We start from the raw sequence: 26,772 nt of genomic DNA on the forward strand, positions 1-26,772 counted from the left end.
CAGGACGCTCCAAAGAGAGAATCGAGTCCAGGAGCCAGTCTGCTCCTGAAAAGAATTGCTTGTCCCTAAAAAAATAAAAAATAAAAAAAAAAATAAGGAAGTGTAGTGATTAACATGAGAGTGGTGATGAAAAACACAGGGTTGGAAATGGACTTATCACAGCGATCCTTTCCGACTAGGTACAAATATCGAATCATTGTATTCTACACCTGAAACTAATATAACATTAAGTCGTTTATAACTCTACGAAGAAGCAAACACTGGATTTGACTCTGGCATCACTACTTAATTGTTGTGTGACTTGGAGATGCATCACCCCGTAGAGTCTCCATGTTCTCATCTGAAAACTGACATCATAAGGCCAGCACTATGGTTGTCATTGACTTAAAGGAACTGGTATATGTAAAGTGCTTTCTAAAAAAAAAAAAAAGAGCCCGCTGAGAGTTTGGGCTCATTAATAGCAACACTGTTTATAATGCTGGTGTGATGGTGACGTGTGGCTGTTTCTGGTCTTGTGTACCTTTCCCGCCTAGGTTAAGCATGCTTCTTGCCTTCTTTTCCTCTGACTGCTTGCCAAGGAAAAGAAAAAACAAAAATCACAGGCCATGGGCATTTTTGATGTTCCTGGCTCCGCCGAGGCCCCTTTGCTCACGTTATCTCATTGAATGCTCACCGTAAACAGCTCTAAGACACACATATTATTCTCACCCTCGATGTAGAGACGGAGAAGCTAAGACTCAGAGATTAAACAGATCAGAAGCACCATCTTTGTGCGCCAACAGGGGTCGTGGTGTTTGGTACAAAAGATCATCGCCACTCAATTCCGTGAACATTTATTAAGTGCCTATGAATCCTACGTTGAGGCTATGGATGCGGAGATGAATAAGACCGGTTCCCAGAGGGCTCCCAGTCAGGTCGGCTGGAAAATCAGATATACAAAGTATTTAAATGGTCAAATGTAGTATTTATCACCTCTGACTCCATATTAGAATAAATTATAGGAGGAAGGAGGTACTTTTTAAAACTATCAATGTCCAGGCCCCTGCTCCAGGGATTCTGTTTAATTGGTCTGAGATGGTCCCAGACGATGGCACTTTGGTGATTCTCGTGTGAAGCCACTGGTCTATAGGCCCGGCCAGTTATTTGAAAGCCCTAAATAATACTAAATCAACTAACTCACCCCCTAAACTATGACACACCAACTACAAGGAAAGCTGTGGTCCTTGCCCTCATGCTGTCTTAGACACAGGGATGGGGAAAATAATAAACTCCCGTGTGGAATGGAAGAGAAAATTTTCTCTAAAGCCAACCAGCGTGGGAGCAGCTCAGAGGAAGCTAGGGTTGGGAAGGACTCCAGGTGGAGGGAGCATCTGAGTGAGTCTTGAAGGAGGGGCAGTGCTGGCATCCAGAGTCCCTTTGACGGAGACCAGCGTCCCACCTGTAGGGGGTCGGTGGGTTGTGTGAAGGTTACCCAGTGGGCAACTTTCCTATTCTCTAATGTTAAGGTGGTCAAAACCTCGAACAAGGTTAGTAATTTTGGATCATTCATAAAACATCCAACTGATATTTATTGAACCCTTACTATGTTTCTTGGTTCTTCTCCATTAAAAAAAAAAAAGTGAGCAGGCTAAAAAAAAAAACGATCAAAATTTTCTGATGTTAATAACTACTCACTGGTCAGCATATGTCATGGACTGCATGATGATGCTGGTGATGATAAGCTGCCATTTTTTGAGGGTGACTATGTACCGGCCACTCTGCTTAGTACTTTGCACGGGTTAACTCATTTAATGCTCAAAATAGCCCTTCGAGGTGAGTATTATTATTATTCTCATTTTACAGATGGGAAAACCGAGGCTCAGAGAGGTCTAGTATCCTGAATAAGGTCGCAAGCTGGTAAGTGGTGGAGATCAGAACTCCAGGAAAAGCAGCCTGGTATAGTCGAGGACTCGCAGGCATGATGCCTTGCTCCGGACTAGCCCCGTCACTCACACGCTTTGTCACTTCAGGCGAGTTATACTCCCCGTCTCCCTGTGCCTCAGTTTCCTCATCTGTGAATTAAGTCTTTGAACCTCTCGGATCTTAGAACGATATCCTTCAAAGACATAAAGTACAAAAATATAATAAGGGAGGTTGGAAGGAAGGAATCGGGGTCTGGCCCCGCCGATGGAAGATTTATTTCGGGAAGTTGCGGAGGGCTGGTATTCAGCCACCCCAAGGAAGTGGCATAGTACAGCTGGCACTTTGCTGATTCAGAAGAACGGCTGGCAGGGAGACGGGAACCAAATGCACTGAGAATCTGTGTAATCACAGAAAATGTCTCCGTGATTTGCTATTATAATTCTCGGTAACAAACTCTGGGACTCCAGCATCAATACTAATAACTGGTTGAAGGAAGTGGGGGTTCGGAATGAATTAAAATTTTTTTAAAACCTTTTTTTTTTTGGTAAAGCGCTGGGAAATGTTCTGGGCCCCTAAATTTAAAGGGGGTATTTTTAGCACCTGTAATCAAACTGACTTGCGTAAACACATCTGCTGGAGCACTGGCATCAAAATGTCTCTGCCGTCTTCATTTTACATCTCTGGCAGCCCTCCTGAGGCCGAGGAGAGTGTCACTGATTTACTTCCTTTCATTATGGTTTTCTCAATCAGATGAATGAGAAAGTCAAGGGGAATATTTTCTTTTCTGTTGAAAGCGTCTAGGTCCCTACTCCATGAGCGGCAACAAAATTCTCAAACTTTAGTGAGTGTAAGAATCACCTGGGACCTTTCTATGAAATGCTGATTCCCGGCCTGCCCTCCGATTCCGGAGGTCTGTGAGGCACCAGGATTCTGCATTTTACACAGATGTTCCCACGACTGCTGGTATAGGTGGACCCCAGGGACCACGTTGAGAAATACTGGGCCAGAGAATCAGGCAGACCTAGGATAAGATTCCAACTCCATCGCAGACCAGCTGTTGACTCTGAGCAGGTTACCTCATCATTTTTAATATCAGTCACCTCATCTGTTAAAAGGGCATATTAGTGGTACCTACTCTGTAACTTTGTTGTGGAGATTAAATCAACATAGTAGCACAGGGCCAGGCATGTGATAAATGATCCACAAATGTTCATTGTTGTCATTATTGGTAACTATAACTACCAGGGAGAAAGGTCTGACTCCAGGTTCCAAGTAGGCAGAGTGGGAATAATTATAATAATACCTTAAAATCAGCTTTAATTCAAGGGTTCTGTGCTAAACAAGAAGATGTCTGCAAAACTCTTAGCACACTGCCTGGCTCATAGTAGGTAGTCCATAAGTATTTGTTGAATGAATGAACAAATGTAATGAGTGGATGAATGAAGGAGTGAGTGAGCGAATGAATGAATGAATTCAACACTTGCCTTCCACAAACTACGGACAATAAGAGCGATTTAAAGAGAATGTCCCCTCTCCAACACCCTAAGGTGGACCTGTAGCCGACACTACGTACAAGGCTCTTAGTCGCTCTGCCCTCGTTTCTTGCCATCAAGCTTCTCACATGTATTCCTAATGTTACTCTAAACCTCACCTGCTTCCGCACACACTCTGGCTTACTGTCTGAGGAACAGCTCACCAGATCCGGCTTATTTGGTGGCTCTGAAGATTCTCCCCCACCTCGAGATGACATGGGAATCTTGAGGGGAGGCAAATGGCTTGTACAGTATTCATATGCGTGCCGGGTATCCTGTTTGTGACTTCGGGAAAGCCATAGCAATTCTTGGTGTCTCAGTCCCTTCCTCTGTAAAAGGAGCTATTGAGGAAATCTATTCGTCCTCTCTGTGCTGGTGTCGCCAGCATGCATTTGCACTCCTGTTGTGCATTGAGCTGTGAGATATTGTAGGGAGAGAGCTCACCTTAGAAATCTGAAGTTCAGGTGCTCAGCTCAATGCTGAGCATTTGAGGGATGCACAGTAAATGGGGGCTGGTTAACTGGATTACTGAATAATAGAATCAGAGATGTCTCCAAAAGTTCTGGTCACTGCTGCCCGTATCCTAAATGGGCCAGAGGAACAAACAAACTGAGCCTTATCACCCTCACTCATATTCAAGAAAGCATCCCAGATGAGAGATGGTGTTTTTGATGCTTCACCTTACAAGAAGGAGGTTGCATATCAGCCAGATTATCACAACAATTGCTGGCGGGTCTACGCACTCATTCGACAAAGCCTTTAAGCACGGCTGGACACTGCGCTAGGTCCTGGGGACAAAACAAATAAACAGAACTAAGACTCTGCCCTCACTGAGCTCACAGACAATTATTATTTCAGGTCATGCTTGCCATGATAGGAAAAAGCACAGCCACTCTGAAAGCATAGAAGAATGGCTTCAAACCCAGCCAGGTGAGACAGCAGTTCAGGAGGATGTGATGTCAGGAGGCGTTAGTCAGGTGGGGAAGGGAGGGAAGGGTGTTGCCAACAGAGGGAATGCATACGTGGAGGCGTGAAATCGTATGCACATGGAGGTTTGGGGGAACTCCATTGGGTCGGTATGCTGGGAACAAAGGATGCAGGAGGAGGAAGCAAGGACTGGAGAAATGAGCTGGGACCAGTTCATGTCCGGCCTCCTGAGCCATCAGGAGTCTGAACTGCTCTAATCTCAACAAGAATCCAATGAAAAGATTTAATCAAGGAAGTGACTCCTTGAGATCCGCTTTGTAAGGAGGCCCCCAGCTGCAGTGGAGGAGAAAGATTCGAAAGGGAGAGACGAGAGACAGGGAGACCAATTAGAAGGCTATAATCCAGCATCCGAATGGCCGGGATCCTTGTCGGAGTAATTTCTTTGAGGCATTTGGTTGCTGATTGCCGGCGATCTTCCCCGGCCCCGTATGTTTGCAACAACTCGGAACTGTACAGAGAAAAGCCACGTAATCAGGCTCGCCTGCTGCATTGCACACTCAGCCCTGCCCAGTGGTCACATTCTTTGTCAGGAGAATTGTGTTATACTGCAAGGAAAGGGGACCCTGGGGTCAGCTACCCCTCAACAAACCCCCAAAGCATCCTGTGTTGTCACATCCTTAAAAAGCTCTGGCTATTATGTCTGATCATTTCTACCTGTGATACTGTCAGGATTGCCTAGTCAATTACTAGTCAAGTGGGGTAATGGGCATTTCATTAGGAGCCTCTCATTTCGGATACACAAGGCCGTATATGAAATGAAATGTGCTGGAGTTATTATTTTTTTTTTCAGCCAGTGATTAGGTGGTGTAATTAAGAAGGCATTGTGCCTGATTTCCAATCTTTTTTCTTTATTTAAATTTAATTGATTTTTCTCCTTGATTTAATCAACCCAAATTCAGCTACCTGGTGCCCCCCCCTCCGTTTGGATGCTCAGGAGAACTCCGGAGCTTAAAGATGCAGGGCCATGCCTAGAAAATGTGGGGGGTCACTTGATCCTAAGCCCCATCCCCTATTCGCTGGTGTGAGAGGCGTCAAGATGTTAAGGTGGTTCTGTTTTGGGCTAGAGAGACAGACAGAAGAAGGGCTAGTTTTAGACCTTTAAAACCTCTTGTGTGACCTTGGGTGAATTGTTTAACTACTCTGTGCCTCAGGTTCCTCATCTTTAAAAAAGAAGGAATTATAATGTCCTCATAGCATTCTGATGAGGGTTAAATGAGGTATATACATTTAAACTTAGAACAATGACTGGAATATAAGTACTAAAAATTTTACTTATGTATTATTATTACCATGTCATTGTCTACCCAGTAACATTTCTATTGGATTAGGTTATTCCTGTTTAAGGTAAAAAAAAAAAAAAAAAAAAAGGAAGCTCACAGCTACCGAGTGGCTGAGCCAAGCTTCAAGTCTCGATCTCACTTCTGAAGCTCACATTCATGTGTCCCATCCCTTTTACCCAGTGGCATCTTTATTCCCATGTAGGACAAGAGGAAACAGAGATTTCTGAAGTTAAGCTCCTTAGTCAAGGTCACTGAGCTAGTGGTGGCAGAATTAAAACTTGACCCAAAGTGCTCTTGGTGCAGTGATGATCCCATTGTTTCTCAGCTGTCTCTCAGAGAGGGCAAGCAACTTCTTCCAAGCCACACAGCAATTAAGAACTACACAATATGCTAAATTTGCTCATTAATCTTATTGTTCTCAACCTTTTTTCCCCAAACAGTCCAGACATATAACAGATGGTGTGCACAACACCCCCCCACACACATAGATCTGAGATCACATAATCTTAACATTCTCAGCACATGAACTTAATTCCACACTTTTCTTTCCCACTCATAAACACACACACACACACACACACTCACACGCACGCACACACACACACACATACATATACGCCCCTCAGGGTAAAGGATGCTATTGTAGAAGAAATCTTGAATCCACTCACTTATTCATTTAATGAATATTAATTGGACCCTTTCTGTGTACCAGGCACAATTTAAGAGTCCGGAGAAACAGCTGTGAACAAGAGATCAAAAAAAAAAAAACAAAAAACAATTCCTGCCCTTATGAAATTTAGATTCTAGTGAGGAGCAGGAAACTTGTACAACGAACAAAATAAACATGTAGTAAATGGTTATATTATAGTATAAGGTGATAAATACTACAGAGAAAAAGCTGGGAGAGATAACATGCTGTGACTTTCAATAGGGTTTACACAGGGTCGTCAGGGAAAAAGTGTCGCTGAGAATATGACATTGAGCGAAACCTTGAAGAAGATGAGGGAGGAAGTCATGTGGGTGACTGGAGGAGGAATGTTTCAGGCAGTGCAAACAGCATATGCAAAGGTCCTGAGGTAGGATCATAATTGGCGTATCAGAGAAAGAACAGGAAGGCCAGTGGACAGGAGTCAAGAGAGGAACAGGCCCATCTGTGTGGACCTGGTAATTCATTTACCTTTAGGAAAGCCATCGGCAGGGCTTTGAAGAGAGGAGTGCCATGATCTGGCTTAAGTTTTTACAGGACCCCTCCTGCTGCCTGCTGGGGAATGGACTGCGGGAGGACAAGGGTGGAAGCGGGGAGACCTGTTAGAGACTGGCGATAATGCAGGTGAGAGATGGTGGGGGCTTGGACCAGGGGGGTGGCCACCTAAGAGGGGAGAGGTGATTGGATTCTAGGTATATTTTGAAGGTAGCATCCAGATTTGCTGATAGATAGGTCAGACGTATCTACAGGTTTGAGAGAGGGCAGTCAAGGACAGCTCCAAGGTTATCATTTCGAGCTGCCATTAATTGAGATGATGAAGATTCACGTTTTATACATGTATTTTAATTGGAAACTGGTCTCAAGTTTTCATCTTTAATAATCATTAAGAACAAACTCACGATAGAGCTTACAACTGATCGTGACAGATCCTCATGTCATGCTGTGGTTGACAACCGCTGAGTCCTTTTGCAGGGGACCTGGTTCCCACGAGTTGGTGGTGGCTTGTTGGTCTCAGGGTCAGCCTCGTTATTCCACAGGCATTGTTAAAAGTGGGCTGAAGCTCTTCTGAACATGAGCCAAGACCCTCCATCAAGAGAAGGACCCCACACCCTGTCCAGTCTGTCCCCACTCCTCCTCCCCTTGTTATTTGTGAAGACAGACAGTGGAGGCCCCTCCCCCTCCACTGTGGATAATTCCACCACCACCCTCCATAACCCGCTCCTGCCAGCCTCCTTCACCCCTTTCTCCATCTCTCCCTTCTTCCTTTTGGCTGATGTAATTTGCGAAAATGTGGACCCAAACGGGCTTTGGTTGGAAACATTTGATTGATCTCAAATGTGCGGCTCTCTGGTGAGAGGTAGAATGTGTTTGTGATTTTTTTTTCCCCCTTCTTTTAAATTGCAACAAAAGGAAAAATCGTATTTTCTTCCTGAGACTGTTCCAGTGCATAAGGATGCTTTTGAAATGCCAAGCCAAACCAGCCTGGCTGGTGATTCAGCCCGGGGCTGTGATGGGATGACTTCGCTGGCTGCCAGCCCTGCACCCGGCAGCCCAGCCTGACCTCCCCATCCTTGTACCCACCCCACTCCGGCCCTCCAGCCAGAGGAAGTGGCTCTGGCAGAATGGGGTTTCCAGGAAGAGCCCTATCGAAGTAGCCTAAAGCATGAGATGTCAAGGGACCCGGGTCCTGATCATTACCCTGCCACTCACTGGCTGCAAGGCCTGGAGCAGGTCAGTCTCCCCTCAGAGCTTTATCGGAATAAGGGTTTGACTGGGGGTACTTAGCATCCTACCCAGTCTTTACGTCCCAAGAATGCTTCGCAGAGCAGAAGCTCAAGAAATGTCTGGGGAAGAAGAGAAAGAAAGTAGGAGGCAAGGTGAGAGTCGTCACTTCTTTATTCGTAAACACAGAACACTTACTATGTGCCAGGCTTTACATATATCCACCATTAATCCCTAAAATAACCCCACGAGGTAGGCACTATTATTATCCACATCTTACAGATGAATAGCTGAGACCCAGAGAGGCGAAGTCGACTGAACAGCGTCACAGAGTGGGAGCACCAGAGTTTGAATCCGGCAGTTGGGCTCCAGGCCGTGCCCTGAAGTTCCATGCTGTGCTGCATCTCTCAGAGAAAACACCATAAGCCAAGATGCAGGGGGGCCGTTCAGGGACCTGTGAGGACTTCAGGTGGTTTGGTGTCACAGAGAGTGACACATCTGGACAGGTCAGCTGGGGCCATGGACCTCAAAGGCCATGAGAACCAGGTCGAGAAGTCCAGGCTTGCTTCCCAGGGCTCTGCAGAAGGGAGTGATAGGATCGAATCGGTGTTTTGGAAAATAACCCTGCTCGCTGCACGGAGAGCGAGCTGGGCAGAGCCAGAGTGAAACAAGAGGCTGTCACAGTTGTCTTGGTGAGAGAGGATGGTGGCTTGGACCAGAGAGGGGACAGTGGAAATGGAGAGATGACGCTGAGATGCTTTGAAGTAAGAATGGTCAAGATCTGCTGATGGGCTGGTGTGACAGTCAGAGGAAGGGCGGGTCCCGGGTAATGGCTAGCTTGCCACACGGATAAGGAGGCAGACGGTGGAGCTGCAGGACAGGTGGTGGGGCAGTGATGTGTTGAGGTTTAAACAGGTTAAGTTTCAGGTGCTTGTGGTAGTTCCATGAGGAGAGACAGAGGAAACAGTTGGGCACCGGAGTTTCCAGGCCAGAAACAAGAGACAATTAGGATGACCATGTACCCTGGGTACTTATTATCAGTGCCCCTTTTGATCCCCAAAGTGTCCCAGCCGAGATGATGACTTTTATAGTCACCGTAGACATAACTGGCCCTGCCACATGACACATCTTGATATTGAGAGCACCTGGATCCAGCCTCCACTCCACCTTAGACACACACATCTGGACAAATCTTATGTATTCGTGTTGATGGTCTCAGCTGGAGACAAGTAAAAGTGTGACTATAATATGTAGTACCCGAAAAAGCAGTTTCATTATGGTCAAGGAGTGTTGGACTAGCCTAACGACCTTTACTGTAACCCCGCCAGGCCCCCCACACTTGTCTAGGCCTCAGGTCCCACCACCAAGGAGATTTACATGGAGAACAAAGGCTCTGTCTACACCCAACCAGCCAAACTGGTAAATGGAATCAAGCCATATCGATGCATTTTTTTTTTTTTAATGGTATGGCCTTTCTTTTCCACTCAGACTATATTCCAAAGCAACCCGAGTGGCCAATATTTCCCTCCACAAAAAGAAGGATGCCCTACTGCAAATCTACAAAGGCGAGTCCACCGCCGGGCTTATGCAAAAGTATGTCACAGGGCCTTTGCACAGGCAGGTGGAGAAGGGGACAGCACCTGACTTCCAATTGTGTTTCTCAGCTCTACCACCAGCGTATAGCAAAATGTCTGTAGGAAGAAAGCAGAGCTCTGATTAGGCACTTGGTCCCTATAGTCAACCAATACTCTCAAACAGGACCTTGAACCTAGGAAAGAACCTTCTCAAATTCCTTGCTACCAGTTTCTTTTGAAGGCCCTGTGCCTCTCACTCAGTAGTGTCCACGGTGACAGAATTTGCAAAGCAGTTCTCCCACGCCTTCCAATCCTGGCTCTCAACACCAACCACACAGCTGTAGAAGGACACAAAGCTTTCTTGTGCCATTGCATGATGTTTTCAGAGGCCCAGAGTAGGAGGAACTATTGGGGTTCAGAGGGTCCACACGCGGCCCCCATGGTATCCAGCCCAAAAGGCATGATGGTGTAAGGCACGGATGCTGGAGGCAGACGGCCCGGGCTCAGATTCCATTCCTATTAGCAGGCGCTCCGCTTCCTTTGGTTTCGTCCTTGGTAAAATGGGGTTGATAATTGCACCAGCCTCGAATAATTGTGGCGAAGATGATTAGAACAAACAAATGCAAAACACTTAGAACAGTGACCAGCACATACCTGGTGCTCCATGAATAGCCACTGTTATTATTAGTCATAGTAGTAACATTTATAACGGTGCTGTCGGTTATGATCTAACATAAAAATGGAGGCAGGTGGAAGGAACTGGGAGCAGGAACAAAGAGGAGAGGCATGGAAACAGGGTGTTTCGGCTGCCAGGAGCTTGCTCAGAAACCCCCAGGGGTCCACATGATGACATTTCATTCAGACTTTTTTTTTTTTTTTTTTAACCAGAATGAGAAATGAAGGTTCTGTGTCAGAAATCATTGCAAATTCCAAATTAGTGAGGTTTCATGGTCTGCGGAAAGGCGCTGGAGGGAAAATTGGTGGACGGGGTGTTTTTTTAGGTGTCGGAGCAAGCTGGCTGATTGATTGTCTCAGTCAATAGACTGTGCAGACAGCAGCCAGGGAGCCGGGCACAGGCAAGGGAATAGGGAGAAGATGGAACACCAGTCAGCGTGGAGGAGGCGGAGACCTGGTCAGCAGTAGAAAGGGACATAGTTACACCACAAGCTGGGGAGACACAATCTAGGTTGTGCGGCTATCCTCAGGCTGGAGGCCAGGGCCAGCCAGCCACAGCTCCTTGAGAACTCTGGGCTCCCTCGCTTCTCACTGTGTGTCCTTAGGCGAGTCACTACACCTCTCTGAGCCTCTGCTATGTCATCTAAAAACCACCCTTACGATACCTACCTCAAGGGCTTATTATGGGACTTCGACGAAATAATGGATTTTAAATGTTTGATGAGGTGTTCAGCACATAGTAGGTGTTCAATAAATGGGCGGCCCCTTTAACAAAATGGGTCAGGGAAAGCGATGTGACCATGCTTCACCCTGTGAACTCAGAAGCTGAGTTTTGAAATGGCCACTCTCATTCTTAAACTGGGGGCTGACGACCATGTTTTAGATTCTGGGCCACGGGCCACCCCCGATATATTCAAAAGGAGGTAAAAAAATAGGGGCGACTTAGATCCAGAGATTAATCTGATTCACAAAAATCTCGGAACTGGACAGGCTCTTCAGAGGTCATTGGGGCCAGTCCCCTGCCTTCAGGACCCCAAACTATTCCAGTCAGATTAGAAGCCATGCGCTCCTCAAAATAACTGGGAAAGGATAATTCATAAGGTTCCTCACCAAGCAGAAATTCTTTGTCACATGGGAGCTTCCAAGCCTCTTTCAATAATAATTGCAATTATAATTACCATAATGAGACATTCTGCTTAGCTTCATAAGCATATATTTCCCACAGCCACCTCAATGCATAAGGTATTATCCCCATTTTAAAAATAAGAAAACTGAGGCTTAAATTGATGAGGGGCTTTGCGCAGGGTCACACTACAAGGTGTTGGAGGGATTTAGAAAGAGCTGCTGGAGCGCGGTGGAGTAAAGAATTTGTTCCTCCGAGGAGATGGGCAGTGGGGGTCAGAAAAGGGAGACGTGGCAGTTGAGCTGAGCCTTGAAGGATGAGCGAGGCTTCTCCTGGCAGAGAAGGGAAGAGAGGGCACTGCAGATGAGGGATCCGCTTGAGCAAAGCCTATTTACAATGAATAATTACAAGGACAATGACAGCTAACATTGACTAAATGCTTCCTCTGCACCAGGAATGGCGTTAGGCACTTTACACACATCATCTCTAAGAGCAGGACACTCGCATTAACCCCATTTTGCAGAAGAGATTCGAAGTGACTTGTCATTCCACGATCACAGCTTGAAAACAGCAAAACCAGCTTTTGAGCTGCAGCCTGCCTGATTCCAAAGCTCTTGGTGGCTCCTGGGTGTTCGGTCACTGCCCATTGTCAACAGAGAAACCATGGACCTCTCTGCCCATGCGGTCGGGAGGGGCTGTCCTGAGATCTCCTAGTCAGCTCCTGCCCCAGCCACCTCCCCAAGTCCTCTTGGAGCCAAGGGGAACCCATCGGAGTTGGTGGGAGATAATCACGAAGCTGCCTGCCTAATAAACGTAAAGCTCTGATAAATCAGCAATCCCGTGGTAATGGGTTTGACTTTTAAAAGGCAGATGAAAGTCCCAGTGGAGGGACAGACCTTTCCCATCAACTCCTTAATTAGAATTACTGTGGAGGAGCCCTTTCCGACAGGTGGGACAGCTGGATGCCTGGGCTGGCGTTGAGAAATGGCCGCTTCCATGTCAAGCCAGACGTCTGCTCTCTGCAGAGATTCCCTCTCTCCCACAGGGAATCTTTTGTCAGAGAAGAATGATAATGGCAAAAGACGGGGCCTCTGGGACCAGCCTAAAAGAGGGTGAAAGGAAAGGGTGTGATTCGACCCCTTGCTCGTGATTGGTGCTGGAGCTTAGAGGTGGAGTCTTCTGAGAGCTTTCAGCTGATTGGTGGAGCTGCAATGGACCAATCTCCCCATTTATTCTGCTGCTGCCATCATTATCACCATCAATCATCATCATCATCATCATCATCATCATCATCATCATCATCATCAAATAACATGTATTGAACAATTTGTGTGTGTCCAGGAAATGTGCTAAGCCTTTTTTACAGCCACCTTATGAGGCAGGTAATATTAACATCCCCATTAACATTTCCCATCCTCAGAGGGGAAAAAAACTAAGGCTTAATGACATTAAATAACTTCCTGGGGGTCAACACAGTCCGGAAGTAGCAAAGCAGAGATTCGTGTCTGTCTGACTCCGGACAATACAGTACTGAGCCATTGTTTTGCATTTAGTAGTTTGATAGGAGAAAAACTTGGATCTGGATCTATGTCTTTGATGGAGTTCATAAGAAATAATGCCTGAGACAGGGATTTGGGTGCACCTGACCTACCGAGGGCATGCTCTCGGGAGAAAAGGAGCGAGGAAGCAGGCTAGGGCAGGGGCAGAAAGCTAAGGGCAGGTGTTGTTTCAACTGGAGTGTAGCTTCAGCCTGACCCCGCAGGGAGCTCTGGAATTTTAATTGCACCGGACCCATCCTGCCTTGAGGTAAGCGGACAGGTCTTTCGTAAGCCTATGTCAGTTACTCATTGGCTATGGGCTGTCTGCCCTCCCCCCGACCCGGAAGAGGGCACCTGTGAGGCATTTGCAGCCAAGTTGTACCAACCTAGGATCTGACCATCAGCATCCACTGCCTCTGTAGGAGAACTTCGTGGTGGTCCCTGCTTAGCCCCTAACTTGCTGAGTTCCCTTGAGTGTAGCACTTGACCCATCTGGACCTTAGCTTCTCCAGGTTTGGGTTCAAGGTCCTCCGAGGGCTCACCCAGCTCTGACAACACAGCCGTTGCTCCAGCCGGAGCAACGAGCCCCTCCGGAGGTTCCAAAGGTGTGAGGCAAGGTGTCTGACAGTTTCCCCCACAGAAGCCCTTTATCTCATTCCTCTGCTGTGTTATTTTAAAACTAACGAGCCCAGACCTCAAGAGTTTGCCACCTGCTCACCGCCTGCCATCGACATTTGTGGTTTGTCTGTTCTGTCCTCTCTGCAGATATTTAGTGGCAGCTTACTCTCTACTTATTAGGAGTTTTTTTCCAAACCTCAGCCTCAGGAAGGAGGTGTGTGTGTGTGTGTGTGTGTGTGTGTGTGTGTGTGTGTGTGTACACAAGTACATGAAGTCCCAACTGCTCCATACTCTCAGAACCGCCCCCCCTCCCCCCGCCCCACGCATCCATCGTCTATAGTTCTAGCAGATAAAAGGATATGGTGGTAACTCTGGGGGAAAGCAGGGAGACAAATTTATCCCTGGGCTATGGAGAGCGAGAAAGAAGCTGGGACACAACATAGAATGGGAAAAGACCATTGTTAGGTTCAGAAGTAGCCACTGAGCTTGGCAGCCATGGCCCCAGTGCAGGAAGGAGCGCCTGGGACATTCAAGGGCACTACAACCTCCCCGCCCTTCCCCTTCCCAGAATCCTTTGCCTTGGGCTGTTCAAGGAAAGGGGATCAGAATCAGCAGTGTGTGAGTCCCCAGTGGCAAGCTTTGCAAGTGAGGCTGCAGAACAATGTGACCTGTTCCTGGAAAGTAGATATTTAAAATGCCACCATGTGCTAGAAATCGTCTAAACACTGGACATGCATCACGTCGCTTCATCCTCACAGCAGCCCCGAGAGGTGCTTACAACTGGTGATTTCACCAGAGAGGAGAAGAGACTTGCCCTAGATAACCTGGCAGATGAGTGAATGAATGAATAGTGGACGAGCATGTAAACGATGACTAGATGGTTGAATTAACACACAAATAGTAAACGAATGATTGCATGTAAGTAAATGAATGGAAGGAGTCAGACACTTGATGAGTATATTTTAAAGCCTAGTCCACATGCCCGGGACACTTCTATTGAGCCATCTTGTTATCCCAAAATCCCACTGGTAAAATGCCATCAGAGCTTACCGACCTCTCTTTGCCCCTCACTCTAGCCAGGAGCTTCGTCTTACTCCCCGAAAGATCCAACCTCCTGGCTTTAAATACCATCTGAATGCTAACATCTCTCACACGCATTTCCCCAGTGCTGATCCCTTCTCCGAATTCCAGTCTCATGGATCCAACTGCCTACTTGACATCACATGGATGATTAATTGGAATCTCAAAAGTGACATGTCAAAAACTGAGCTCCAGAGAACCCTTCCGAAACGCCCTTCTCCACCTGCAGCTGTCCCAGGCTCACTCATTGGCAGCTTCATCCTCTCAGTTGCTCAGACCAAAAACCTTGGAGTTACCCTTTCACACTCCATATCCAATCCATGAGCAGACTCCGTGGATTCCAACTTCAGTGTATGTTCAGAATCTGACCACTTTTGACCCCCCCAGCAGTGATAACACTGATCGCAGCCAGCATCTTCTCTCATGTGGGCTGTTGCAATAATCCCCTCACTGGTCTTCCTGCATTTATCCCAGCTCCCTTGCCATCTACCCTCATCAAGCTGCCAGAGAGGCCCTTTAAAACTTGTCAGATAATCTCTCTCCTCTGCTCAGAACCCTGCAATGGCTTTACCATCTCATTCAGAGAAAGCCCTCTGTGCTTCTCCCCATCAGAGAACTTACTGGACCACGCTGTAATTCCCAGCTGAGGGATCAGTCTTCCCCGTCCAGGCTGGGGTCTCCTTGAGGGCAGAGACAAGTCGTAGCTACTTTGGGGTCCTTGAAATCTGATACTAAGTTCTTGCAATAGCCCCCCAGACCATTCATGATCTGGTCTCTCATTCCCTCTCTGACATCACCCCCTGCTCTTCTCCCCCGTTCTCCCTTAGTTCTAGTCTCAGTGCATCCAGTATGTTCCTACCCCAGGGCCTTTGCATTGGCTGTGCCCTATGCATATTATGCTCGTCTCCCAGGCATGCACGAGACACACTCCCTCATCACCTTCAAGTCTTACTCAGATGTTACCTTCTCAGTGAGGCCTTCTCTGATCACCCTGCTTAAAATCACAGCCCCCTCCCAAAAGCATTCGCAGTCTCCCTTACCCTACCCCATTTTTTTCCTCGATAGCACTCACGGCTTCCAATAATTTATACATTTACCACTTAATGATGTGGGTTTGCTCTCCTCCTCCTTCTCCCCATCCCGGTAGAATGCAAGCTCCACCAGACAGGGATTCTTTTCTGTTTTGTTCCCTGTTGTGTCTCCAGTGCCTGAAACAAGGCCTACACGTAGCAGGCGCTCAATAAATATTTGTCGAATCAGTGACTGAGTGAAGAATAAGTGAACAGGTCCTGGCAGCACTTTTGGGGACCAGTCTTTACCCTCTCAGCTCTTGAACCAAGGCTTCTCCTACCTTGGGCTGAAGGCTTCCCATCAGGCTGAGAGGGCTTCTGCCCTATTCCCAACAAACCTTGCTTGCTTGGTGCCTCCTCCAGGAGCGGCTGTAATGATGCCCAAAAGGGACTTACCCAGCACGGTTTCCCCCATGTCAAGAAAATATAGCCAGCAACTTGCCCTCCGTGGAGAAATCTAAACCCTGTCTGCAGTTCCAGCTGATACAAAGGTTCTTAAGATGCCCCAGGCTGGAGCAAGAGCTGTTATTCTTGCCTGGGGTGACATAGCTTGGCAAAATCAGGGCTCGGACACAGGTCAGTGGGACTTCAGGACCTGGGCACTTTCTCAGCATCACCTAATCACCTTTTACAACCTGTTCAAGTGGAAAACCGCAGCATTTTGGAATTCAGCCATTTCCCAAGTTGGGGTAGCCTGCATTTCAGGCAGCCCCAAGAATCAAATCCAATCTCCCAATCAGCAGTTTGATCCCTCAGTAGGCAAATAGGCGATCGATAGGCCAGCCTGTGGAGGGAGAAGTGCAGGGGTGGATTTGGGGTCGATTGGAGGGTAGCGGATGGATGTGTTCTGTGATGAGAGATCAAAACCCATGCAGGTAGGGGGCCTGACCCACTCGGCTGAGCTGGATAAGAAATGCTGAGCTGATTTTTCTCCATATGGTTCTTTTGTCCTTTGACCTGAACTTGGGAACTGGGCAATTTTTGAAATACAAGAGTGTTTACAGCATACACATACTTACCTGTTCACACACTCACACGCTCTCAGCCCTGAGAACTGAACTAAACCATCCTCATCGGTCGCCCAAGGCGAGAGTGTGTGCTTGTTTGTCTGTGCAGGTCAGCCCTCAGGGTCAAGTGCAAATCTTTTATAAGATCCACAGTCTGGGTACTCAAAGTTTGTCCATGACCTCGCAGCATCAGCTGGGAACTGGTTAGAAATGCAGAAGCGTAGGCCCTAACCCAGACCTGCTGAACCACGTCCCCGGGTGATTTACGTGCACGTGAAGGCATGAGACGCACCTGTCCACGTGGCCCTGAAGAATCCGGCTTCCGTCTTCTTTCCCAGTCTCCACTTCTTTTTTTTTTTCTGCTTCCCCATGTTCATTGTGACATTGTTTACAATAGTGTCCATCTATACCGATGAAGAAGAAGAAGTTGTGGTACAAATATAGATACAGTGGAATATCATTCAGACATAATAAAAGAAGGAAATCCTGCCATTCAAAACAACACGGATGGACCTGGAGGGCATTATACTAAGTGAAAATACGCCAGTCTCGACAATCACCTTCCAACCTTCACTCCAGCTGTCCCTTCCAACTTACTACCTCCTCTGCGGTTATGTGACGTCCACTGCTGTGTCTTGGTGCTGGGCCTTTGCACGCAGCCCACCATACTCCGCCCTCCTGACCAATCTCCATATACCTTCCAGAAAGCTTTCGATGGCCACCTGCTCATATCTCCCAGGCTGGATTCTGTGGTTCCAGGGCCCTCTGAGCTTCTCTCCATCGGAGAACTGACTGGACCACATTGTAATTCCCAGTTGAGGGATCAGTCTTCCTCTTCCAGGCTGGGGACTCCTTGAGGACAGAGATAAGTCGTAGCTACTTTTGGGTCCTTGAAATCGGATCCTAAGTAGGTGTTCAGTAAACAACTGTTGACTAAACAAAGGAAGTTTTATGAGGGAGATGCCAGCCACATAAAACTTCCTCTTCTTTCTCACTCAGTTTCTCCTAAGATGAGCATTACTGCCCCCACATCCAAAAGATGTCATCCCAATGATATCTCCGGATTCCCCAGGCCTCCCCCACGCTCCTATGCTTTTCCCAGCCATGATGGCAAAGCTCAAAGAGTCACAGCTCCTGCAGATTATCCCCAACCAGGTTTAACTAACCTTTAAAAAAACCTCAGGTCAGGATATTAACAGGGCCCACCGAAGTCCCAGGAGCCCAGGCACAAGTTAGCCAAACCCTTGTCATCTACGGGCTGGGCCAGCCCCACGATAAGCCTTGGGACACAGCCTCTTCTCCAAGCACACAAGGGAAGTCCCTGACTCGCAGGGAAATGACCAAGATTCCCCCTGAGCTCCCCACTCATTACTTTCTTACAATTTTCAAAGTGTTTTCTAGGCTGCCGTCCTTTATCCTCAGACGGTTCTTATAAACAGACAGGGCGGGGTGTTCTTGCCACTTACTATTCCGGGTCTCAGTTTCTCCACGCCTGCTCCTGGGTTTCTTTGAAAGCTTAAATGAGACAGTGCCTGAAAAGCGCTTGGCCCGGTGCGTGGCATGGAGTAGGCGCTCGATAAATGCCGGCTGCCGCAATGATCAAGTGATGCCAAAAGTGTGGCCCGGGAGTCAAAAGGCCACAGGTCCAGGCGGCTCCGACACGAGTCACCCATCGTGTGGCCTTGGGCAAGTCCCCTTGCCTCTTGGGGCGTCAGTTTCCCCACTCTGTCAGAGGCAGGCCAGGGCTGGGGGCCCTTCTCGCTCCAGCATTGTTCATCTCTGAATCCCCACGTGGTGTTTAACTCAGCTCCGTGCTCAGGGCACCAGGATCTGCACCCAGCCCTGGGCGGAATGAGCATTTTGTGGAGAGAGGGGTGCTTTGATGCGGGAAGCAGGGAAGCAGCTTGAGAGTCAGGCATCTTGGGGAGTTTTGCCGAAAGTTCAGCCCTGACTCTATCAGAGGCTGGGAAACACAGGTTGCCATGGCTACGGAGAGCAGCGACTAAGCTCCAGGTCGCTGATTAGCGAGAAGGGAGCGGGGAGGCCTTGAGGAATTTGGCACTCAGGCTCGCTCCCTGCCTCTGTGAAGTGGAGCATGCCAGCCCTTGACTTCACTGTTTTAGCTGTCCCCTGAAGATCTTGCCTTCTTTTAAGTACTTTTTTTTATGCAACATCGAAGGGCTATGTGGTAAAAAAACAAAAAACAAAAAAACGAGGCAGCTGCCGGTACTCTTGAGCAAAGATGGAACGCAGAGTTTTTCTTAGAGCCTTGCAAGGCTGCAGAGCTGGAGGCAGGGAAGGAGGACAGATGGCAGGGCGAGGAGGTGCCGTAGGTGCCAGAGCTGAGGTCTGAGTCCCTTGAAGGGCTGGGTGACCAGCCTGGTCTCTCTCCCTGGACCTCCGCTTCTTTATAAGTCAGGAGAGGTTGAATCTGATCTGTGGTTCCCACGTGAGATCCGTCATCAGAACTCATTTGTTCATTCATTCATTCATTCATTCATTCAACAAATCTTTATTGAGCAAAAAAGGCACACGTGGTCAGGCATTATATCCCTGGGGATTCGGTGGTGAGAAAAGAGGTTAGTTCCCATTCTCCTGAAGCTTACATTCTTTCTAGTCCAGGAAACAAACGCTTAGCAAATAAACATATAAAAGAGTCACTTCAAATAGTAGCACGTGCTCTGAAGGAAAGCACAGTGGGCTCCTGTGGGGGCAGGGGGTTAAGAGAGGAGTAAGATTACCTAAGGGGGTCAAGGAGGGCCTCTGAGAAGGCATTTGAATGAAAGGAAGGAGCCAGCCTTGCACAGAGTTGAAGGAACAGCATGCCAGGTGGAGAGAACAGAAAGCGCAAAGGCCTTGAGTAAAGACCCTGTTCCAGCTGAGGAATAGCAAGGAGGCCATGTGGCTAGCCCGGGGGGAAGGACAGGGAGAGAGGTAGGCGGTGGCGTTTATAACAAAGCAGAGGGCAGATCAGACAGAGCCTTTTAATCCTGGTAATCAACTTGGATTTCATGCTTGATCTAAGAGGAGGTGGGATTACCCGGGATGTTTCTTAAAAGATGCAAATGCCACGTTTCTCTCCTTTGAGACTCTGATTTATTGTGGCTAAGATGGGACCTAGGAATCTGTATTTTTAAAAGCTCCTCGAGGGCCTCTGACACTGTGCCGGGTTTGGGAAACCCCAGACTACATGCTCCCTGAGTCTCCTTCAGTTTTCAGAAAGCTGAGAAGCAAAGTGTTGGACCATCTTGAAAGAAGATCGTAAGTGTTATATTTTATTATGGAGGAGCCCTTTCTTCCTTCCCCCACCACTCCCTGTCTGCCTGGTAGAATTAATTTTGTTTTTGTTTGCTTTGTAATCTCAGGTGGGGTACGAAACACCAGGAAGGTTAAGCCAGTGCTATTGGCAAAAGGGGCAGCCTACCACATCAGGGAGGGTCCAGTTATAAACTGCAGCAACTCCATTATACCTGTCCTCAGCACACCATTGCCAGGGTTTCTCCATCCCCAATTCTGGACCCTGCTACTGGCAGTGATGAATGAGGACTTGACCTCACCCTGAGCTTGTCCCCCAGCGCCTGGCAGCAGCATCTGCCATACTTCCCAATGGCGCAGACAACCCGTAGCACAAGACACCGAGACCTTCCGCCCAATGCTAGCTCTACGCGCCAAGATTTCTTCACTCACAGCAGCTCTCGGTGTTTGCCTGTCGCAGGGTTTCCTCTGGTACAGATTTGTGTCTTTGTTCCTTATCATTCCCTAGAGAACCCCAAATTCCATTCTCGTGTGTGTTCAACTAAACACTCTGCTGGGCTATACACATACATCGTCTAGCTCACTCCTCCCTTTTCTGAGAGAAACGTGGGGTAGGATAGAAAAGGCATTGATTGTAGACCAAGTATCTAAGTAGACTGAGGCATTGGCTGGTTTATGTCTGCAAACTGCACCATAAAGGGATTAGCTTAAAACATCTCGAAAGCCCTTTCTAGCTTTTTGAAACAAATGTCCTCTTCAGCCAGTGCATACATGCTCTTTTATTTATTTATTGAACAGATGTTGCTGAGTGTTAACTAGCAGTGGACTAGGAGGCAGTAAGACATATCCTACATCCAAGGAGTTCATAGTCTAGCATGAGAGAAGACATGGCATGGCAACACGTATTATTAAGAGCTGCAGTAAGGGTAGCAAAAGGACTATCGTATCCTAGAAAAGGGGTTAGATCTCCCCCAAAAGTCTGCTCCCTACATCACCATCTCCAGCTCATCAGTGGTGACTTCATCCTGTCAGTTGCTCAGGCTCAAAACCTTGGAGTCACCCTTGACCCCTTTCTCTCTTATCCCCTTGCAAATGATGCTAGTTCTGCCTTCAACATACATCAGAATCTGGCCACATCTCATCACCTCCATTACTGCCACACGGATCTGAGCCTGGACTATTGCAATAGTCTCCTCGTCACTATCCTCCCTTCCCTTCCGTCAAGTGTCTTTAGCCACCGGACTGATCCTTCTAAAATGTAAGCCAGACCATATCACTCCTCTCTTTTCAAAAGGCTTCCCATCCCAGTCATAGAGGATCCTAGGTCTTCCCCTGACCGACAAAGACCTGATCTCTAATCTCCCCTCTTATCACTTCAGCCCTTGTTTGCTGTTCCTTGTATATGACAAGAGTCTTTGAACTTGCTGTTCCTTCTGTCTACAACATATTTCCTCCAGATACCTACGTAGAAGTTATATATTACCGGGCAACCAATTATCCCAAATCTTTGTGGCTGAAAACAACAATAAACAGTTATTACCTCTTGGTTCCTGTGGGTCAGGAATTTGGCTGGGTGACTGGCTTACCATCTCTCATGAGATTGTAGTCAGTTGTCAGCCAGGGCTGTAGTCTCATCTGAAGCCTTGACTGGGCCATGGACTTCTAACAACTTCCAAGGTGGCCCACTCCCATGGCTGGCTAGTGCTGGTGATTGGCTGGAATCTCAGTTCTCATTCATATTGGCCTCTTCGTATGGCTACTTGAGTGTCTGCAGAACATGGTCAGCTCCCCTTGGATGGGTCAGTTCAAGAGAGTGAAGCAGAAGCTGCCTCTGTGACCTAGTCTTGGAAGTCACACGTTATAACTTCTACTAATTTGTTCTATTTTCCACAATTTGTTCTATTCATTAAAAAGGACTCACTAAACCCATCCAGTATTCAGGAGGAGAGAAGTTAGGCTCCTCCATCTTTTGATGGCAAAGAATCTGTGAATACATTTTAAAATCATCACGAACTGCAAGGTTAGTCCCTAATCTTTCAAGTCTCCACTCCCCTGTTACTTCCTCAGATAGGCCTTCCCTGATGACTCTATACAAAAGAGCAGTCACCCCTCCCATTTCCTAGCCCCATTACACTGATTTATTCTCTCCTTAATTTATTACCACCTGATATGCCATATTCGTACTTGCTTATGTGTTTATTGCCTGTTTCCCCATCTAGCATGTAAACACCATGATCACAAGGGACATTTCTGTCTTGTTCAAGGCATCCCCACACTTAGAACTGGCCTGGACACATTGCGGACACTGAGGGAATTGGAGTTCACGAATGCAGGCTAGCCTAGGCCAGGACGAGTATGGGAAGAGGCAAGCCTTGCTGGGGGCTGGGCGGAAATTGCAAGCTTCGAGTTGTCTGAGAAGGGCCAGGACAGCATTTCACATGAATGCACGGGCAGGAGCAAAGGCATGGAAATGGAACCCTCATAGCAGAAGAGGGGCAGAGAGGTGCAGGGAGAACGGACCCTGAGCAGGGTGTATAGGCGTTCTGGAAGCGTGGAGTTGGCAGTGAGGAGGGCTGGGAAGCCCTGACAAGAATGTTCGTTCCTCCTGAGCTTGCAGTATTTCCCACCTCTGCTTCTAAAGATGCACCATAAGCAGGTGACAGAGATAGATGTGTTTTGCTGCCCTTCTCTCAATATTGACTGGGCTTGGCCTGCTCTCCTGGCCACTCTGTGGAGCAGGGAGCTTATCAGATGCATTCATCTTGAGTCATAACACTAATCTGGATGCACTGGCTGCAGGAGGTTGGTGCATGAGAAATCCTGACATTTCTGATCAGTTTTGACTTGCAATCTGCATGCAGGGCAAACAGGGAGGGGCACTTGCTGGTTGGTGCCAGATCAGCCTGTGTCTCTCAGAATCCTGAGTCTTCTTGGTTAGGAGCCTGGAGATTTGAGTGACTTGAGATTTGAGTATCTTCAAAGACTGAGTAACTAAGCAACTTCTTTTCCCTCTCTGGGACTCGAAGAAAGAGGTAGAACTCAGGTAATTCCCCTGCGTTGTTGGAGCTCATCTTAGACGGAGGAGGAAACTACAGGCCTCTGTGGGAACTGTGTCTCAAGTAGGTGGCCTTATACCCACCAAGGACACCAAATAGGAGGTTTGGTTTATCGGGGAATAAAAGGAGAAGGAACTGACACTTTTTAGGGCTTCCTGTTTACTTATATTATCTTCACAACAACTCAACAATATATGGACTGATATTATTCCCTATTTTATAATTGAAACTGACTCAGAGGGGTTGAATGGCTTGCCCCCAGGTCCTTTAGCTATTAAATGGTGCAAATAGTATTTGAATTCAGTTATCTCTGGACCATATAAAAGATAAGGCAGAGAAATGGAATAGATATCACAAAAGGAAGTTGGAACTAATCCTGTCATGCTTTGACCTCTGATTATGTCATGAGGAAGGAAGTGAGATGCTGGTTTCCAGCCTCTCCTTGTGATTTAGTCAGGAGAGGATAGGCTACTCTGCAATGACAAAGAAACTCAATCTCAGTGGCTTAACGTAACGAAGGTTCATTTCTATCATGCAAAGTCTGATGTGTTTCAGGCATCCCTCTTCCATCGAGTGGCTCCACCCGATGTGGCCTCTAAAATTCCCGTGACAGAGGGAGAGTTGGAGAAGGTACACAGATCTTATTGCATCAAACTGGAAATGACAGATGTCATTCTCACTCAGAGACCATTGGCCAAAGATAATCTCATGGTCCGAAACTAATGACAAGAGAAGTTGGGAAATGTTAGGACACCTATGAATATTTGATGAACATTGAGAGTCTCTGTCATATCCTAACACTGTTGCCTTCTTACTTCTGCCCCTGTAGGACAGAACCCCAGAGCAGCCCCATGGTTCCAACTCAGGATGGACCCTCAGAAAAGCTGAGCCAGCATCTGGCAACTGAAGCCTTGGGCACCAACAGCTGGGAGAGAGACAAGGCCTGCCGGGAGCTCAGTCCTGCCAGAGCACACAGGTGAGACTTGGCCCCACTCCTATCTTCAGAGCAATGAGGAAGTTCAAGTTGATGCAGAAATGAAATTTGTTTCTGTGGCCTCTCTCCCCATCTCTCTTTTGCAAACTCATCTTTCAGACCTTTAAATCAGGGGTCAGCATTTTTTTTTTTCTGTAGATAACCAGATAGAAAATATTTTAGGTTTGTCAGCCAGATGGTCTCTGCCATGACTACCAATCCTGCCATTGTAGCACAAAACAGCCACAGGCAATATGTAACCAAATGGGCATAGCTGTATTTCAATAAAACTTTATTTATAAAAACAAGAGATAGGCTAGATTTAGCCCAGGGGCCACAGTCTGTTACCCCTGCCTTAAATGATAGAGTTAGTTTCTCTCTATTTTAATGACTCTGTGAGCCCCTGGCTCTCAAATCATTTTTTTTTCTTTTTTTCTTTGGCAAGGCAACCCTTGGTTGACCTCACAGATTGTAAGGACCTTGTCAGCTTTCAATCCCTTATTTTTTATTTTTTATTTTTTACGCCTACAGCACCTGGTCTTCTAGGTGGTCTCCCATCCAAATACTAACCAGGCCCCGACCTTGCTTAGCTTCTGAGATCAGATGGGACTGGGCTTGTTCAGGGTGGCATGGCCATAGGCTGACTCTCAAATCATGACTTCAGCCCAGATCTGTCTCCTAAGTTCCAGATCTTTGCATTCATTCCTTAATACAGTTATTCAACCAGTATTTCGTGAGCATCTATCACGTGATAGGCACTGTGCTGGCAACTGAGGATACACCATTTTATTGCAGCTTAGAGAGGTAAAGTGATTTGCTCAAAATATGGCAGCCAGTAAATGGCAGAGTGGTATTTTGAACTTCAGTCTCTCTGATCTTTCTTATATCCTAGACTTAAATGTACTGTATTATGTAATCTGGCTTCACCAGCTGGTTAAAAGATTTTTTTTTTTTTAGGTGAGGCAACCCTTGGTTGACCTCACAGATTGCAAGGACCTTGTTAGCTTATTTTTTATTTTTTATGCCTACAGCACCTGGTCTTCCTAGGTGGTCTCCCATCCAAGTACTAACCAAGCCCGACCCTGCTTAGCTTCCAAGATCAGACGGGATCAGGCTTGTTCAGGATGGCATGGCCGTAAACTGGTCGAAAGCTTTATTCCTACTCCTCAGACTAAGTCACCACTCTCTCGCTGCCCTGAGCCTGCATCTTCCCCCGCCCCCCAGTGACAGACAGAAAACCTATCGTGTGTCCTTGGCAGCATCACTCTCCGCATACCACCTTTGCCTCCCTATGTTGAATCAGAGAGTGTCAAAGACATTTCACATACAAGAAAACTGAGATCAGTTGGTAGCAGGGCCAAGATTAGCCTGAGGCCTCCCCATCTGGTCCAAATTCTCGTTTTCTCTCCCAAAGTTCTTGTGTTACTAAGGTAGGTGTTCTAAGCCGTGTTAGGCACCCATTTGAGAATCAGATGCGCGCTGCCCCCAGGAAAAGGTATGTGCTCCATTAGTGCCCCCCAAATCTGTATACCAGTTTAGAGAACTCATAGACCCCTGAGGCCGATGAACAGGGGCCTCTAGTTAAGAACATGAATTTTGAAGAAGTGGCTTGGGAAGCCAGGGTGGCGTTCATGGATGAAGTCTGCTCCTCCACCCATGCTGCCATCTTGGCTATGGGCCTTAGTTAGGCTGTGGTTTCAATGAGGAAGAAATAGTTAAGTCCTATCAGCTTGGAAGAATGAAGTTCAATGTCAGATCCAGGGAATTACCTGCAGTAAACAGGGAAAAAAGCTGTTTCCATCACAGGCTGAGGAAAATGGAGAGAGAAGGGGAAGGAAGGGAATTTCCTTACTTTGAAAACATTGCCTCCCAGATGATCAAAGGTGGGTTAGTGTGTTGCAGAGATTCGTGTTCAAACCTGGATGCTGCCACTTATCAACTGAGTGACCTTGGGCAAGTTAGTTTACCTTCCTGGGCCTCAGTTTTCACAGCTATAAAATGGGACTATTGAGGTCTAATTCTCAAGGTCAAGTGAGGATTAAATCAAATCAGGTATGTGCAGATCCTGATGGTGGGCCTAGGATACATGAAGTGCTTAAAACATTAGCTGGAGTCTCATGGAGCCAGAAGAGCAGGTTCTGGGCATGAAAATCTGGAAAAATGATGCCACCTCGTCAGTTTGATTGTGGAGTGTCTGGGTGTCTTGCTTCTTTCTTCTATCTGTGACCCACTCTCTGACGTGATAAAAACCACAATAATGATGATAATATTAATAGTGATGATGAAAATCATGATAATTATAATTATAGAAACTATATGTACTGTGAACTTGCTCTGTGCCTGAACAGGGCACATTGCATGAGTGAGCTCTTTTATTCCTTGCAACAAACTTTGCACACAGGTATCCTGTTTTATTCCCATCTTACAGAAGATGAAAATGATACTCAGAGAGGTCTCTGAGCATAAACGAATAAAGCAAGAATTTAAACCCAGGTGTGTCATTTTCTGGAGCCAACATTCTTTAAAAGTGCTGCACATTTACCCTCTGTGTATTTGACCACTGTGTACTAAACCACTGTCTATGTGACCACTGCATACCCAACTGCTGATATGTAACTTCTACTTATGTAATTGTGGTATTCTTAACCACTATTTTGGCTCTTCCAGCCCCATT

General features: G+C 47.0%; 1 protein-coding gene and 2 pseudogenes across 1 annotated transcript in view; 1 reads left to right on the plus strand and 2 right to left on the minus strand.

Moving 5' to 3' along the window:
- SRRM4 (serine/arginine repetitive matrix 4) overlaps positions 1 to 26,772 on the plus strand; it is a 146,174-nt gene that overhangs the window by 79,089 nt on the left and 40,313 nt on the right. The window contains exon 2 of the mRNA XM_011355850.1: positions 23,955 to 24,101. Coding sequence (XP_011354152.1) covers positions 23,955 to 24,101 — 147 coding nt within the window. The remainder of the gene's footprint in view (positions 1 to 23,954; positions 24,102 to 26,772) is intronic.
- LOC111737049 lies at positions 24,621 to 24,739 on the minus strand (annotated as a pseudogene).
- LOC111737100 lies at positions 25,121 to 25,239 on the minus strand (annotated as a pseudogene).

This window comes from Pteropus vampyrus, unplaced genomic scaffold (assembly GCF_000151845.1).
Source record: "Pteropus vampyrus isolate Shadow unplaced genomic scaffold, Pvam_2.0 Scaffold23, whole genome shotgun sequence".
NCBI lineage: Eukaryota > Metazoa > Chordata > Mammalia > Chiroptera > Pteropodidae > Pteropus > Pteropus vampyrus.